At 44.2% G+C, this 13649-nt stretch overlaps 1 protein-coding gene across 4 annotated transcripts in view; it reads left to right on the forward strand.

The window, feature by feature from the left end:
- Nucleotides 1-13649, forward strand: part of NT5C3A (5'-nucleotidase, cytosolic IIIA) — a 36968-nt gene that overhangs the window by 5563 nt on the left and 17756 nt on the right. Inside the window, exons 1-2 of one of the 4 annotated variants that reach the window (XM_044454700.1) lie at nucleotides 10992-11028; nucleotides 11506-11612. The exons of 1 other annotated variant lie outside the window; for it this stretch is intronic. In XM_044454700.1, coding sequence (XP_044310635.1) covers nucleotides 11511-11612 — 102 coding nt within the window. In that variant the 5' untranslated portion in view covers nucleotides 10992-11028; nucleotides 11506-11510. Of the gene's footprint in view, nucleotides 1-6087; nucleotides 6108-10991; nucleotides 11029-11505; nucleotides 11613-13649 lie in introns of those variants that run through there. 2 more of the 4 variants (XM_044454709.1, XM_044454715.1) reach the window with 2 other exon arrangements.

Raw genomic sequence — 13649 nt, forward strand, 5'->3', positions numbered from 1 at the left:
TGCAGTTACTCACATGCGTTATTGTGTTCAGAGGTTAATTAATTCATGAATTCTGTGAGTATGTGCTCTGTGTTAACTTCTTCTGATTACCAGCATGAGCTTACAAACATTGCATTTGAAATGTGTTGCTGGAAACTGGAAGTGACTCACATGTGGTGCACATTCCCACAAATCATGTGTTAATTTACCCATGATTTGCCACCAAATATTACTGTTACCTTTATGTGCAAATAGGAGGGAATGGAAGTTAAAGTTGTCAGTGGTTGTTGTGATAGCTATATATAACTTCCAGTATCAACCTTTGTCTCTCAGTCCCAGTCATTCGGGAACATGAGCAGGAAAAGCAGGTTGCTTACCTGTAAATGATATTCTTCGAGTGGTCATCTGTGCAGTCACACATATGGGTAACTTGGGTACTGCGCCTGTGCAGTGCCTGTGGCTGGAAGATTGACAGCTAATGGTTTTTGGCGGGAAAGCTCCGCTCCCCTTCCCCCCTGTGCCTATAAAGAGCGGAGTGTCCGCCATTTTGTTCAGTCTTTGTGACCGAACGTACACTATCTTATTGAAAAAACTTTGTTTGTTTGTTTTGATGTTGGTACCGTGAAAAAAGGGCATAGTCGGTACCAAAAGATACATTCACTCACCGACACCGAGCGGTCGATGCATCCACTCACCGACACCGAGCGGGCCGGCAGGTGGGTTGTGTGACTGCACAGATCGCCACTCGAAGAACATCAGTTACAGGTAAGCAACCTGCTTTTCTTCGTCGTGGCCTCTGTGCATCACACATATGGGTAGATTAACAAGCTTGCCATAAAGGAGGAGGGAAGGTGTCCTCATTGAAGAATGGAGGAGAGAACAGCTCTACTGAAGGAGCAATCCTGTTGAGCTCGAACATCGAGACGGTAGTGCCTGGCGAAGGTGCAAGGGTTCGCCCAAGCAGCGGCTCGGCAGACGTCATCAATCAGGACCCCGGATGCAAATGCAGACGAGGTTGCAACAGCTCTAGCAGAATGGCCTCGAGGAACTGAAGGCAGTTCGAGCTTAGCTAATTGATAGCATAAGACTATAGCATGGACTATCCACTTAGAAAGTCTCTGTGGAGTGACTGGATCGCCCTGATCCCTAGCAGAATATTTGATGAATAGTTTATTGGATCATCGAATAGACTCCGTTCGCGATCGGTAGAAGGCTAAGCAACGGCGAACATCAAGTGAATGCAAAGATCTTTCCAATGGAGTTGACGGTGACGGAAAAAAGGCAGGCAGCACAATGTCCTGTCCCGTATGGAAAGTTGTAGACACTTTAGGCAAAAAAGACAGGTTGAGGCATAAAACGACCTTCTCCCTGTGAAAGTTTAAATAAGGAGGGTCTATGCGAAGCGCGCAAAGTTCACTGGCCCTCCGGGCTGAAGTGACAGCTACAAGAAACGCCGTCTTCCAAGAGACCAATCGAAGATCCACCGTAGCCAAAGGTTCGAAGGGGGCCTTCATAAGGGCCTGTAGAACTACAGAGAGGCTCCATGTGGGCATAACCGGTCTAATTGATGGGTTAAGATTATATAGTCCCTTCAAAAACCTTTTGAGGATAGGATGAGAAAACAGAGGTTATCCGTTGACTAAGCCACGGTGGTAGGCTATTGCGGCTGTATACACTTTAATGGACAACGGAATGGTGCAATTCCAGGAGGAACTGAAGAATCTGTTGAATGGATGAGAGGAATGGAGAGAACGAACGCGACTCGGCAAAGGTGGAAAAATGTTTCCATTTAGCCTTATATGACTTCCTTGTGGACAGCTTTAAGGCAGAGTCGATGATATGCTGAATATCAGGGTGCAAAAACGTCGGATTCGGATTCAACGGGTCTTGTCTCGAACTGGATAGTACAGAGAGACCAGAGAGGGGGGAAGCACCCGAGTGATTGGGTTCGACAATCGGATCTGAGGTGGTCGAAGTCATCGTCGGTACCGACAGATTAGTAGAAGCTGTTGGATTCTTAACTTTCGAAACCGTCGTTGGCACCGATGGAACGTCAGTCATCGAATTCGCCACGCTGTTAGGTTCAATGAGAGCAAATCCAGGTGGCGAAGTGTGCCGTCCACCTGTGTTATAAGATATGGGAGCGATGGAAGATGAAGAAATTCCCCGCGAGAGATGTCGAGTAGTTTCACAAACCACGCTTGACGTGGCCACCAAGGGGCAACTAGTAGCCCCGATGCTCGGTCGTGCACTATCTTTGCTATGACCCTCATCAGAAGAGGGATCGGAGGGAAGACGTAGAAGTTCATATTGTTCCAAGGGATCATGAATGCGTCCCCTAGGGATGCGTGTCCGATTCCCGCTCTCGAACAATAAGCCTCGCACACCCTGTTCTGTTGGGTAGCGAATAAGTCCACATCGGGAAACCCCCAGCGCCGGAAAAGGTGGTTGCGCATACGGGGATCCAGTTCCCACTCGTGAGAGGTGAACATGTGCCTGCTGAGAAGATCCACCTGCACATTGTCTACACCAGCTAGATGAACAGCCATCAGCGTGATGTGTCTCCGGATGCACCAGTCCCAGATTTTCATAGAAAGCCTGGCTAGAGTCGGTGACTTTGTTCCCCCTTGCTTGTTCAGATAAAAGACGGTAGCTATATTGTCCGAAGTTATCTGAATGGTCTGATGATGAAGGATGTCCTCGAAAGAGCGCAGGGCTTTGAGAACTGCCAGTAGTTCTAGGAAGCTGATATGATTCGTGGATTCTAGACAATTCCACGTACCCTGGGTAGATAGGCCGGAGCATATCGCTCCCCATCCTAGAAGAGACGCGTCAGTGCCAAGGGTAATCGTAGGAGGTCGCACCCTGAAGGGGACTCCTATCGTAAGATTGGTCTGTTCCAACCACCAACGCAGAGAGTGAAGCACAGAAGTTGGGATCCGAATCAGTCTCAACTGCAGATCTCTTTGAGGATGGTACACCTTGTTGAAAAAGAGTTGCAGTGGGCGAAGCCGAAGCCTGGCATGTGGAACTACGGCAACTGAGGAAGCCATATGCCCCAGGATCCTCTGGATAGACCTCGCCGGGACCGTTCCCTCTCATCGGATTCGATGGATGTGGCGAGCAAGAGTCTGTTGTCTGTCCCGAGGGAGGAAGGCTTTTTCCAACGTCGAACCCAAGCGGGCTCCAATGAAGGTGAGCGTCTGTGTCGGGAGAAGAGAAGATTTCTCGGTATTAATACGTAGGCCTAGGCTATTGAGCAAGGCACAAGTTGTATGGATGGCCGCAAGGAGTCCTTCTCTGGACTGCAACACCAACAGCCAGTCATCGAGGTACGGATAAATGTGTATGCCCTGGAGGCGTAGAAAGGCACAGACAGGAGCCATGCACTTGGTAAAAACCCTCGGAGCCGTAGCCAGTCCAAAAGGCAAAACTGTAAACTCATAAAGTTTGTTTGCGACTGCAAAACGAAGGAAACGCCTGTAACTTGGGTGAATTGAAATATGGAAGTAGGCGTCCTTCAAGTCCAATGAGGCAAACCAATCCTCTCTCCTTAGCAACGGCAAAATGTTTTGAAGGGTAGTCATACAAAACTTTTTTGGTACAATAAACTTATTTAAGTTCCGTAAGTCCAAAATCGGATGTAGACCACCATCCCGCTTAGGGACCATGAAGTATCTGGAATAGAATCCGTGGAGTCCGTCAGATGGAAATACTTGACAAATCGCTCCTTTAGGGAGAAGTTGATGTATTTCGTCGAGCAGTACCAGTGAACATGAAGAGGACTGGATCGGACTCGATGGAGGAACGATGTCGAATTTTATTCGATAGCCGTGTTGAACGATGGACAATACCCACCGATCAGATGTGATGGACTCCCAAATGGGGAGTCGGCTTCAAAGCCAATCCCCAGATGAGAGGGGGGTGGGTATTGGTGGAGCGTGAGGAATGGTTCACCAGTCCCGTCAACGTTGCCTCCAATCGTCAAAATGATGGCGGCCTTGTTGGAAGCGTTGTTGGGGCTGAGGACGGCAGCGCTGGTGTTGCTGGTGGTGTTGTGGCTGCTGCCTCGGTTGATATGATTGCCTGTAGGATGGACAATTCCAGGACCACTTATGTCTGGCGTGGGACTGTATCTCCATCCTGTGTGCCGTCATCCTCGATTCATGCAACTTCTTGAGCTTGAGGTCGGTGCGACAATGGAAAAGCCCAGATCCATCGAAAGGCATTTCCTCGATCCGGCGCTTTGTTTCTTCCGGAAAATTACAATTCCGAAGCCATGCGTGCCTTCGGAGAGAAACGGCACCGACCAAGGCCCGTGAGTCAGTATCCACGTGGTGCCTCGCCGTGGATAACTGCTGCACCGCGACCTGCATGGCTTCCTTAATCAGGACCTTCGCGAGGTCACCCTGGTGGTCCGGAAGGATGGAGGCGACATTGTGCAGGCGCTGCATGATAAAGTATTGATACCTCGCCAATGTCGCCTTGTAATTTGATATACGGAGCCCCAGGCCTGAAGCAGCATAGACTCGCCTAGCCAGGGAGTCTATTTTTCGGCCCTCTTTATCCCTCGGTGCCGTGTCCCCTCTCGCCTCTCTGCCCTGCAAGGATTCGACGACCGCAGAGTTCGGTTTGGGATGTTGGAGGAGGAAGGGGATGTCCTCCTCCCGAACCCTGTACATTGACTCATATCTCCTGGACGTCGGCTGAGGATGTGATGGCAAGTCCCAGGGCTGCGTCATCGCCTGCCGCAAGATGGTTATGAGCGGCAGGACGATGGATGTCGATTGTTCCCCGCGGATGACATCGTAGAATTTGTCTGTCGTCGGTCCCAGACGCTGGGCAGCGTCAATGTCCGGGGACTGGACAAGTCTAGACATCAGCTCTGCGAAGGAGACGTGGGACTCATCAGGCGACGCAGGACCCTGGGATGTCACAGCGACGTCCGAAGAGGTTGAGTCGACCTCCGAGTCGGCCGAATCGGCACCGTAGTAGGGTGGGGCCAAAGATGATGACTCCGCTGGGGAGAAGGAGCGGCTGCTTCCACCCTGTGGGGATCGAGGTGACGCCCACCTCGGATCCAATGAGCGCGGTTGGTCACGGGATGGAGGAGAGGATCGTGCCCTGGGAGCAGGGTAGTACCCTACAGAGAGCGGATCCCAAGTATGGTAGTACGGGCGACGCCAGCTCTCCAGACGTTGCTCTACAGAGCGGCTCCTCCGACTCCCTGGTGGGGACAGTCCAATGTCCGCTTCCATTATGACCGTGGGCATGGGTGTCAGTGACCTCGCCCTAGGAGGGGAGTCCTGGATTTCCCCGTCGGATATTGAACCCTGTAGAGTTGGAAGAGGTGCAGGCGGGAGGTCAACCACACGGTGGGGAGACCCTTGAGGGGTAACCCGCATAGCCTCCTGGAGGACCGGTTCGGGCGGAGTCGGTACTGTAAGCGCCACCGGTACCGAGGGGCCCATCGGATCTGAGTCCCGATGTCGGGGACGGTCCAGATGGTCCGATTTCCTGGGTTTCTTGGGAGGCTTGGAAACCTTCTCCTTCCTGGCCTTTTTATGGCCTGCCGACTTCTCGGATTCGGCATGCTTCCACTTTCCATGCTTTTTAGGTGAAGCAGAGGGAGCCACCGAAGCAGACGGACCTTCATCCGAAGGCCGTGAGGGTGGGGCCACAGAAGCGGAGCCAGGTTTTGGGACGACAACAAGCGGGTCTGATTGCATCAGAGCCCGATCCCAAAGGAGTCTCTGGAGGCGGTTTTCTCGGTTCTTCCTGGCCTGCTTGGAGAAGGCCAGGCAATGCGCGCATTTATCCATCCTATGCCCCTCTCCCAGGCAGAGGAGGCATAGGTCATGCGGGTCAGTTGGTGCCATTTTTGACCCACAGTCTGTGCATTTGCGGAAAGCCACTCGCTGCGCCATCGCAGAAGAAGAAGAAGAAGAAGAAGAAGAAGAAGAAGAAGAAGAAGAAGAGAGATAGTGCAGAGGATAAGTATATATTTTTGTTTTTGTTTTTTTCAGATAGATAGATCGAAAAAGAAATAACAAGAGAAAAACTACGAGGAACAATGAACTGGAGCAAGGAGAAGAAAAAACTGGGAAAGAAGGACAACCGAGAGCAAGGTAACAGTCGAAGTGAAAGTCAAAAGCGGCACGAGGCACAGCGAACGGCGGTTGCAAAGACTGAACAAAATGGTGGACACTCCGCACTTTATAGGCACAGGGGGGAAGGGGAGCGGAGCTTTCCCGCCAAAAACCATTAGCTGTCAATCTTCCGGCCACAGGCACTGCGCAGGCGCAGTACCCGAGTTACCCATATGTGTGATGCACAGAGGCCACGACGAAGAAAATAGTATTGCACTCATTCCCTGGTATCTCATTGGTCAGTGTGGGCAGAATCCTGGAATTAGATAGGCCTTTGGTGTGCTCCAGCAGGGTTCTTAAGTTCATAGGCTGAATCCCTCAGTTCCAATCTTGCTGTAGCCTCATATGGAGGAAGGCATTTCCTAAAGTGTATCATACCTAGGCTATAGTTTTAGAGGTATGAGTAAATAATAACCTTGGAATTTGCCTATAAGCAAACCAGCAATCAATATAGTTGAGTGAGCATAAACAGTATGCGCTCCCTGCATTAATTTTCTGACAAAAGATCAGAATGTTGAGTCTGTTGAATGCAGAACTTTGAAGAAAGAATTTCTAATATTGTGTTTGTGAAACAGTTTCCCAGCAGGTAACATGTAATATCAGAAGGCTGAGGAGAAAGTGGTAATCTGTCTTTGGGGATTCTTCATACCTCTGGCTGCTAGGAATCGCACTGAGATATAAAACCCAGCAGAATTCTTCTATGTAAACTTGAGTATGACAGGAGAGAACAAATATACAGAAGTTGTTGAACTATACACAGATTAATGAATTGGTGTTCCACCATTTGAGCTCAGGTATTCCACTTTTATTACGAAGACTCTTAGAAGATGAGAAGAGGCAGCAAATCCACATAGCCCAGGGTACTGAGTGAAGGTCTATGTGTGCACATGAATAGAGTGATGATAGAGAGCAGCCATGAGGCCATGTAACTGGTCAGGGCAAGGAAGGCAGTAATAGTTGCAAGAGAGGAGATGACTATGCTGCGGAGAATTGAGAGAATGCATAATGAATTCTCCCATTGATATTTGTTGTCCAAGTATAGCTGATAACAAGAAAACCCATGTTTATATTATATAAGCCTGTGCCCATCCCTAGCTATATTTCCATACAGATTTCTACAGTCAGTCAAGCCACATGCCACTTTTTCAATATTTTTTTCACTTGACCTTTCTGCTCTTTGGAGTTTTAATCCACAGTATCATTATGTTGGACTTCATTCCAATTAGTGTGGGAAAAGGCAAGCCTGGCCATGGCAGATACATTTTTTCTTATTACAAAGTCTGATTTGACTTGATTCGAAGAAGAGCTAATAGCTTCTTTTTTAAATAGAAAGTATTTCCAAGCAGCTGGCACTATATCAAGAAATGGCATTTAGTCCAACATCTTTTTAACCTGGTGTTAAGTTTAAAATAATAGGAGGTTCTGGCAACCCAGTCCTAAGTATGTTTTTTGCAGAAACAAGGACCACTTCTTAGAACTGGAGAAGTGCAGCTTTAGTACCACTTAGGTACCTTTTGGCCTGCCCTAGTTTCTTTGTAAGTAGATTCCTTCTAGTGTCTTGATATTTATTACAAATGTGCTTTATTGCTGAGTGGGGGCTAGAACCTTGATCTCTTGGTTCCCCAGTACAACAAACTAACCACTATACTATACTAAAAATTCAGAGGGTGATCGTTGAATTTTAGCATACTTTAGGTAGCAACAAAGTGGTTTGATATTTAAAATCAGTTGGTAGATTTGGACTCACTTTCCTCTTTTCTTTCAAGGCAAAACTTGACCTTATGTTAGAAATTGCTGGATAATATAATCTTGAGGATGCCTTAAGTAGATTCTGCTATTTGCTTGGTACTGAACATTTTATTTATAAGTACTGGGCTTCTTGACCTGCTTCATACAAAATATTAATGGTTTATCTAACTCTGCCCAGGATTTTTCTCACAGGCAATCTAACAAACTTCAGTTTTCTTGATCCCATGGTTGGTTGTTTCTCTACTCTTTTGCCTGCTCCGTCCCTGAACATCTTATGTCTTTGTGGCACTGTAGTACTGGCATGTAAAGTAGCTGAGAATTGTGCAAGTTTTAGTCCATCCCATCTGGAGAAGCACCAAGTTGGAGATGATGAGTGGGGAATATTAGACTAGACTGATGAATTGTCAGATCTTTTATAAGATATCTTATGATCCTAAGATTTTAAAGACAGTTGCTGAACGACTGATAGTTTCTGAAGTTTAGGAAAAATCAGGCATGCACTACAATGTCCATAATGGTTCTTTATGTTATTTTCGATGTTGTTAGATATAAAACGTCTGCTTTTGGTGCTCTGATGGTTTTTCATCTCCTCCAAAAAACCCCTTGCATGAGCTGGGTGAAATTGTCTGTTAAATTCAAAGAAAATCTCGCATGAAAATTTTCCATTGAAATTGGTTACCTAAATATATTTTATGTTTAAAATATGTAACATTGTATTCCATAAACAATGTGAAAGTGAATTCTCTTTCTCTTGAGGTCAGGTTGGTCTTTTTTTCCTGGTATTGATCCCAGATAGTTACATCTTCCAGCATGCATAGGAGGTTAATTGGTGTATAGAAAATATTCTCCTGGGGAATATGTTTCTCAACCCAAGGTCCCTGAGATGTGTTGCATGAGCTAATGTATTGAACCTTTTCTACAGCCCAGAGTTAGGGTAAAGGCTTAAAATAGAATATGAAGTGAAAGATGCGGAAAATAATGCTCAGTTAAGTAAGCAAGGCTGAAGGTTAACTCCTAGTATAATAGATACCATTCTGGTCAGCCTAAAACATTCATGGTGCTTTCCTGCTTCAGGAGCTGATACATGCTTTCTTGCTTTGCTGTGCCTGAATAGGGATCAGAGATCTAAGTAACTCAGCTTAGGTTATAGCTGCCAACCCCTCAGGCTATGAGGTTCCTAGTTGAAGCACCAGACTTAGCATATAACTTGATTTAACTTCTGGTATATTTCTCTTATATATTACTCTGCAAATATATGAGTTTGTATAGCTCTAAAATATTTCCTTTCAGATCAGAGGAGCAAAGGCAGAGGCTTCGCTAAAGTATGGACATCTCATTTAAACTAGCTTTAACATGGTGATCAATGTCTGGGAAGCACAGGGTTTTGTTTTGTTTTTAACAATTTCATACATTGGGAGTTGTTTTTGCTTACTTCAGTAAATTATCAAGGTACTTTGCTTTGGGTGGGAAATCTTCTAATGGAGAACCTTTGGCTTGCCACTTGTTCATGTTGACCTAGTGATAAGCTCTTAAACCTTTTAACCTTTTCATCCTATCTTAATATATTGTGACCTCAGGTTTTTGAAATATTTATTCATCCTGTTCAACCTGTGGCATTAAGATTTTTTTTCCCATTGTAACACTTTCAGCATGTGGCACTGATAACAGATCACCTTTTTCATTGTTTATACGTCCAAACTCCAGCATTTTGTGGGTCTTGTTCAGTTTAAGCCATATATAGATGTATCCTACTATCTTACAGGTGACACATATTTAACATTGATTCACTTTTGAAAAAGTTTAATAAGTGTTAATGCAAAGAAACTAATACATGCAGTTCAGTATTAGACTATGTCTGATTTTTAAATTTGCAACTTTTCAGAAGAACCTTTGAAATGTAGCTCTGTGCTATAATTTTAGCTGAAGTGTTCCTACAGATTAATTGTAAAACCAGTATCTCAAGTATTATTCCTCTTGTCAGAGATATCCCTGATTATTCCTAGTGCAGACAGATATCCCTATGGATTTCCATACATTGGCTTTGTATAATATATAGTTTCATTTCATTCTTGGCAGGAAATGTGATGTCCTTCATTTGAGGTATTTTGCTTTTAGTGGTCTAGCTTTTAGGGATCTGTCACGTCGAATAGTATGACCTGCTGTCATGGATCCAAACTGTCTCATTCCATCTGAAGAACTGAGCTGAAAAGCACACCCTAAAGCAGAATTTATCACATCAGAAAAACACTGTACTGTCTTAATAACAAATGGTTTGTATTGACACTGGAGCTTGATTCACTAGGCATTTTTTCAGGCAATATGAATGCAGAGAATAGTCTGAAATTACCCTCACTTGACATTCCAGAAACTATTATGCAAAGTAGCTTTCAAACCTCTTCTACTTTGTGGCATGGCAATTCCACTATTTTAATGTGTAGGTTATTTCAAATGACTCTTTCATCTACCTGACCCACTGTTTTCTACTTGGCTCCAGTTGATGGACCTTGAAGTTCTTGTGAAAAACTTTGAAGATCTTAAAAGTCTGAACTTTACCTACCTCTGTTTGAATCTATGAATTTTTTTTTGAAATTTGCCCTTACTGTTTCATGTTTGCTGAAGCAGATTTGGTCTTCTGCCTTCCAGCCTTCTTAACTTCTGATTCATTATTTAAATTACTTTCATTGTGAATATTTACTGGAATTTATCTCCTCTATATTCTCTTTTTTGTGAATGCTATGGGAAGTTTTGGCATAGTAATAATAAGATGGAAATATTTTATTAAGTGTCATGGCTAGTTAGAAAATGTTGATAATACAAATATTGCGTTTTTTTAAATGGGTTTTATTTTCCATGTAAGTGACTTGTTAAACTATCCTAGTGTGCCAGCTGCATTAGTCAAAACTGCCTGTTCATTGGAGCTCTGAGGTTCTGTTGTTGGTGTTGCAGCTGATCATCTGTAAATCTGACAGGTCAGATTGCTGAGCCATGCCTTCCTGATGCACGTCACAGGGTTTGGGATTTTTTGTGCCCAGGGATTAGTCAGGCTGCTTTTGGAAACACCCTCAGCTGCACCTTGTGCTGCTATATTAGTGTTTACTTAGCAGGGCGAATTTTCTTTTTGCTGCCGCAGCTGCCTCAGCAACTACCTCTGGTAAGTTATATACAGAACTATTGCCTTCAAGGCAGTATTTCCAACTTTTTGGCATTTTGCTTATTTTGACAGTTTGCAATAGACTCTAAAATAATGTAATGCAGTCTGGTGTATCTTTTACTAAGAAGTAAGTCATATTGTGTTCACCGTGACTTACTCCCTGATAAGTACGCATAGGATTATAGCCTTATGTTGCAATCCTATGCACACTCCCTGTGAATAAAGTCCTTTAAACATAGAACAGCTTACATAGGGTTGTTCTGGTTTGTGTTTTAAATATGAATGAAAAGGACAAAAGCATGAATTTGTGGGTTGACCCAGATGATTGAAAACTGTTTATAGATCAGACTATATGTGGCTGATTTTGGAATTGTTCCAATTAATCTCTGTGTATACCACATTTATACACAGAAATACTGAAGACTGGCTAATGTGGCAGACCATTTCTTAAGAGGTTTGCTTGGTTTTTGTTGGCAGCCTGTATGCAAGCCCTGCATCTCTGGAGTCTGCTTGTCATCTGTGCTGTTGCAGTAGGAAAGAATCAAGAACAGAAGAAGAAAGAGTGCCCTAAGCTCAGCGCACAGGTACTCTATCTTTTTTAAAAAGCACAAAGGAAAAGTCTTAACAATCCCATTGTCAGAAAAGAACCACAGTCTTCAGCACATTAAAAATGTTTTGTGTTTCAGATGATGATGATGATGATTGCATTTCTATACAGCCCATGGCTGAAGCTCTCTGGGAGGTTCACAACATTTAAGTCACCCACCCAACCCTGCTTCCAAATTTCAACATGCTAGAGAGTTTTGTAACATCAGAAATGTTCTATCCAAAACTAACATATGTGGCAATTCTGTTTCAAAAACACTTAGCAAATATCCTCTTCTTTTTAGATATGGTTTAATCTGTTCATTCCTGTATATATATCTATACTATCTAGTTTATTTGAATTTAATTTCTATCCATACAATATCTAACCTTACAATTTAGTCTAGAATATATGTCCATTCATTGCACCATGGCATCATTTTAAAAGAATTTAGATATAGCACATTGTTTGTGTGCTTTCATAGCAATAACTTGTAGGTAACAGAAGTTAGTAACCTTCATGTCACTTTAAAGCAAATGATTTTTTTTGACAAGCTCAGAAGCAGTCCTATGACCCTTGGACAGCCTGTGAAGGAACATAGGATTGTTCAGTTTTCCCTCTGAGGTCAGAGACAGCCCATGACCTTGGAAGGGGGGGTCAGAGATCCAGCCCCCCTCCCCCTTGCAGCAGATGTCAAAAGAACAGCACTGGCTTGCCTCCAAAGTCAGGAACTCAACCTTGGGGAGGGGGAAAAGGGGATATTCCACTATGATCTGTCTTGGGCCTCTGCCAACCTCCTTCCCTCCCCCTTTAAATTACCTTCTCTAGATGGGCAAAAACTGGAAAAAATGTCGAGAAAAAACTAGGAAGATGAAGATTTTTTTCATTATGTCACCTTTCCAACATAGGTTTGTTGTAAGCTTTCAAACTGAGGAATAGGGTATTCTGACTGAAAGAACAAACAATAGGATTGAACCCTTTGAATGATTACTGTTTAGAATTTAAATTCTGTAACTTTATGCCTGTTCCCTACTGGAACTTCCCCATACTACTTTCTTTGTTTTAACTTACTTGTGTGTCCTGGTTCAAAGGGGGATATATGAGACAAACATGCGTGATACACGTGCTGGTAACTTCCCGATTAGATTTCTGTAACGCGCTCTATGTGGGGCTACCCTTGAAGATGGTCCAGATACTTCAATTGGTGCAGAATAGAGCTGCCGGGTTGCTGCCGGGGACTGGGCGTTGTTCTCATATAACCCCAGTTCTCCGTCAGCTCCACTGGCTCCCGATTGAAGTCCGGGCCCGATTCAAGGTGTTGGTTATGACCTATAAAGCCCTAAACGGCTTGGGACCTGGATACTTAAAGGAATGCTTGCTCTCATATATGCCCTCCCGCCCCTTGAGGTCAGCAGCAGATGCCCTTCTCCGGGAACCATCTGTGAATGACATCAGGAGGGTGAGTACCCGGAGGAGGGCTTTCTCTGCGGTGGCGCCCCATTTATGGAGTGCGCTCCCCAGAGAGGTCCGCCTGGCGCCGCCATCATTTGTTTTTCGGTGCCAGGCTAAGACCTTTTTATTTAAAACTTATTTTAATTGTTAATATATTTATTTAACTAGGTTTGTTTGTTTTTTTAAATTTTTAGCCAAGAATGCACTGAGATTTTATTGAGGTTTTATGGCACTGGGGTTTTATTGTATTGGGGTTTTATTGTATGGTTTATTTATTGATGTTTTGTGAGCCGCCCCAAGGCTTTATTGCGATGGGGCAGCATAGAAATGTTTTAAATAAATAAATAAATTAGTACTGAGGCTCAGTGATTTTAAACTATTATTTTAAATGGCACTATGCTTAGTTTATCAAACCTTGGATGGAGGTGCTATTTTTCAAAATCTTTAACTGAATATTATCATCATTGCAAAATATTTTATCTTTTTACATAAATTCTTTTACAGTCATGTTAGTGTAAACAGGTTGAGATGTAAGATGCTTCCCCATATTTCCTCTAGTTATAAACTTGTATATAAGATCTGA

This window comes from Varanus komodoensis, unplaced genomic scaffold (genome assembly GCF_004798865.1).
Source record: "Varanus komodoensis strain SLA01 unplaced genomic scaffold, ASM479886v1 scaffold10, whole genome shotgun sequence".
NCBI classification, from domain to species: Eukaryota; Metazoa; Chordata; class Lepidosauria; order Squamata; family Varanidae; genus Varanus; species Varanus komodoensis.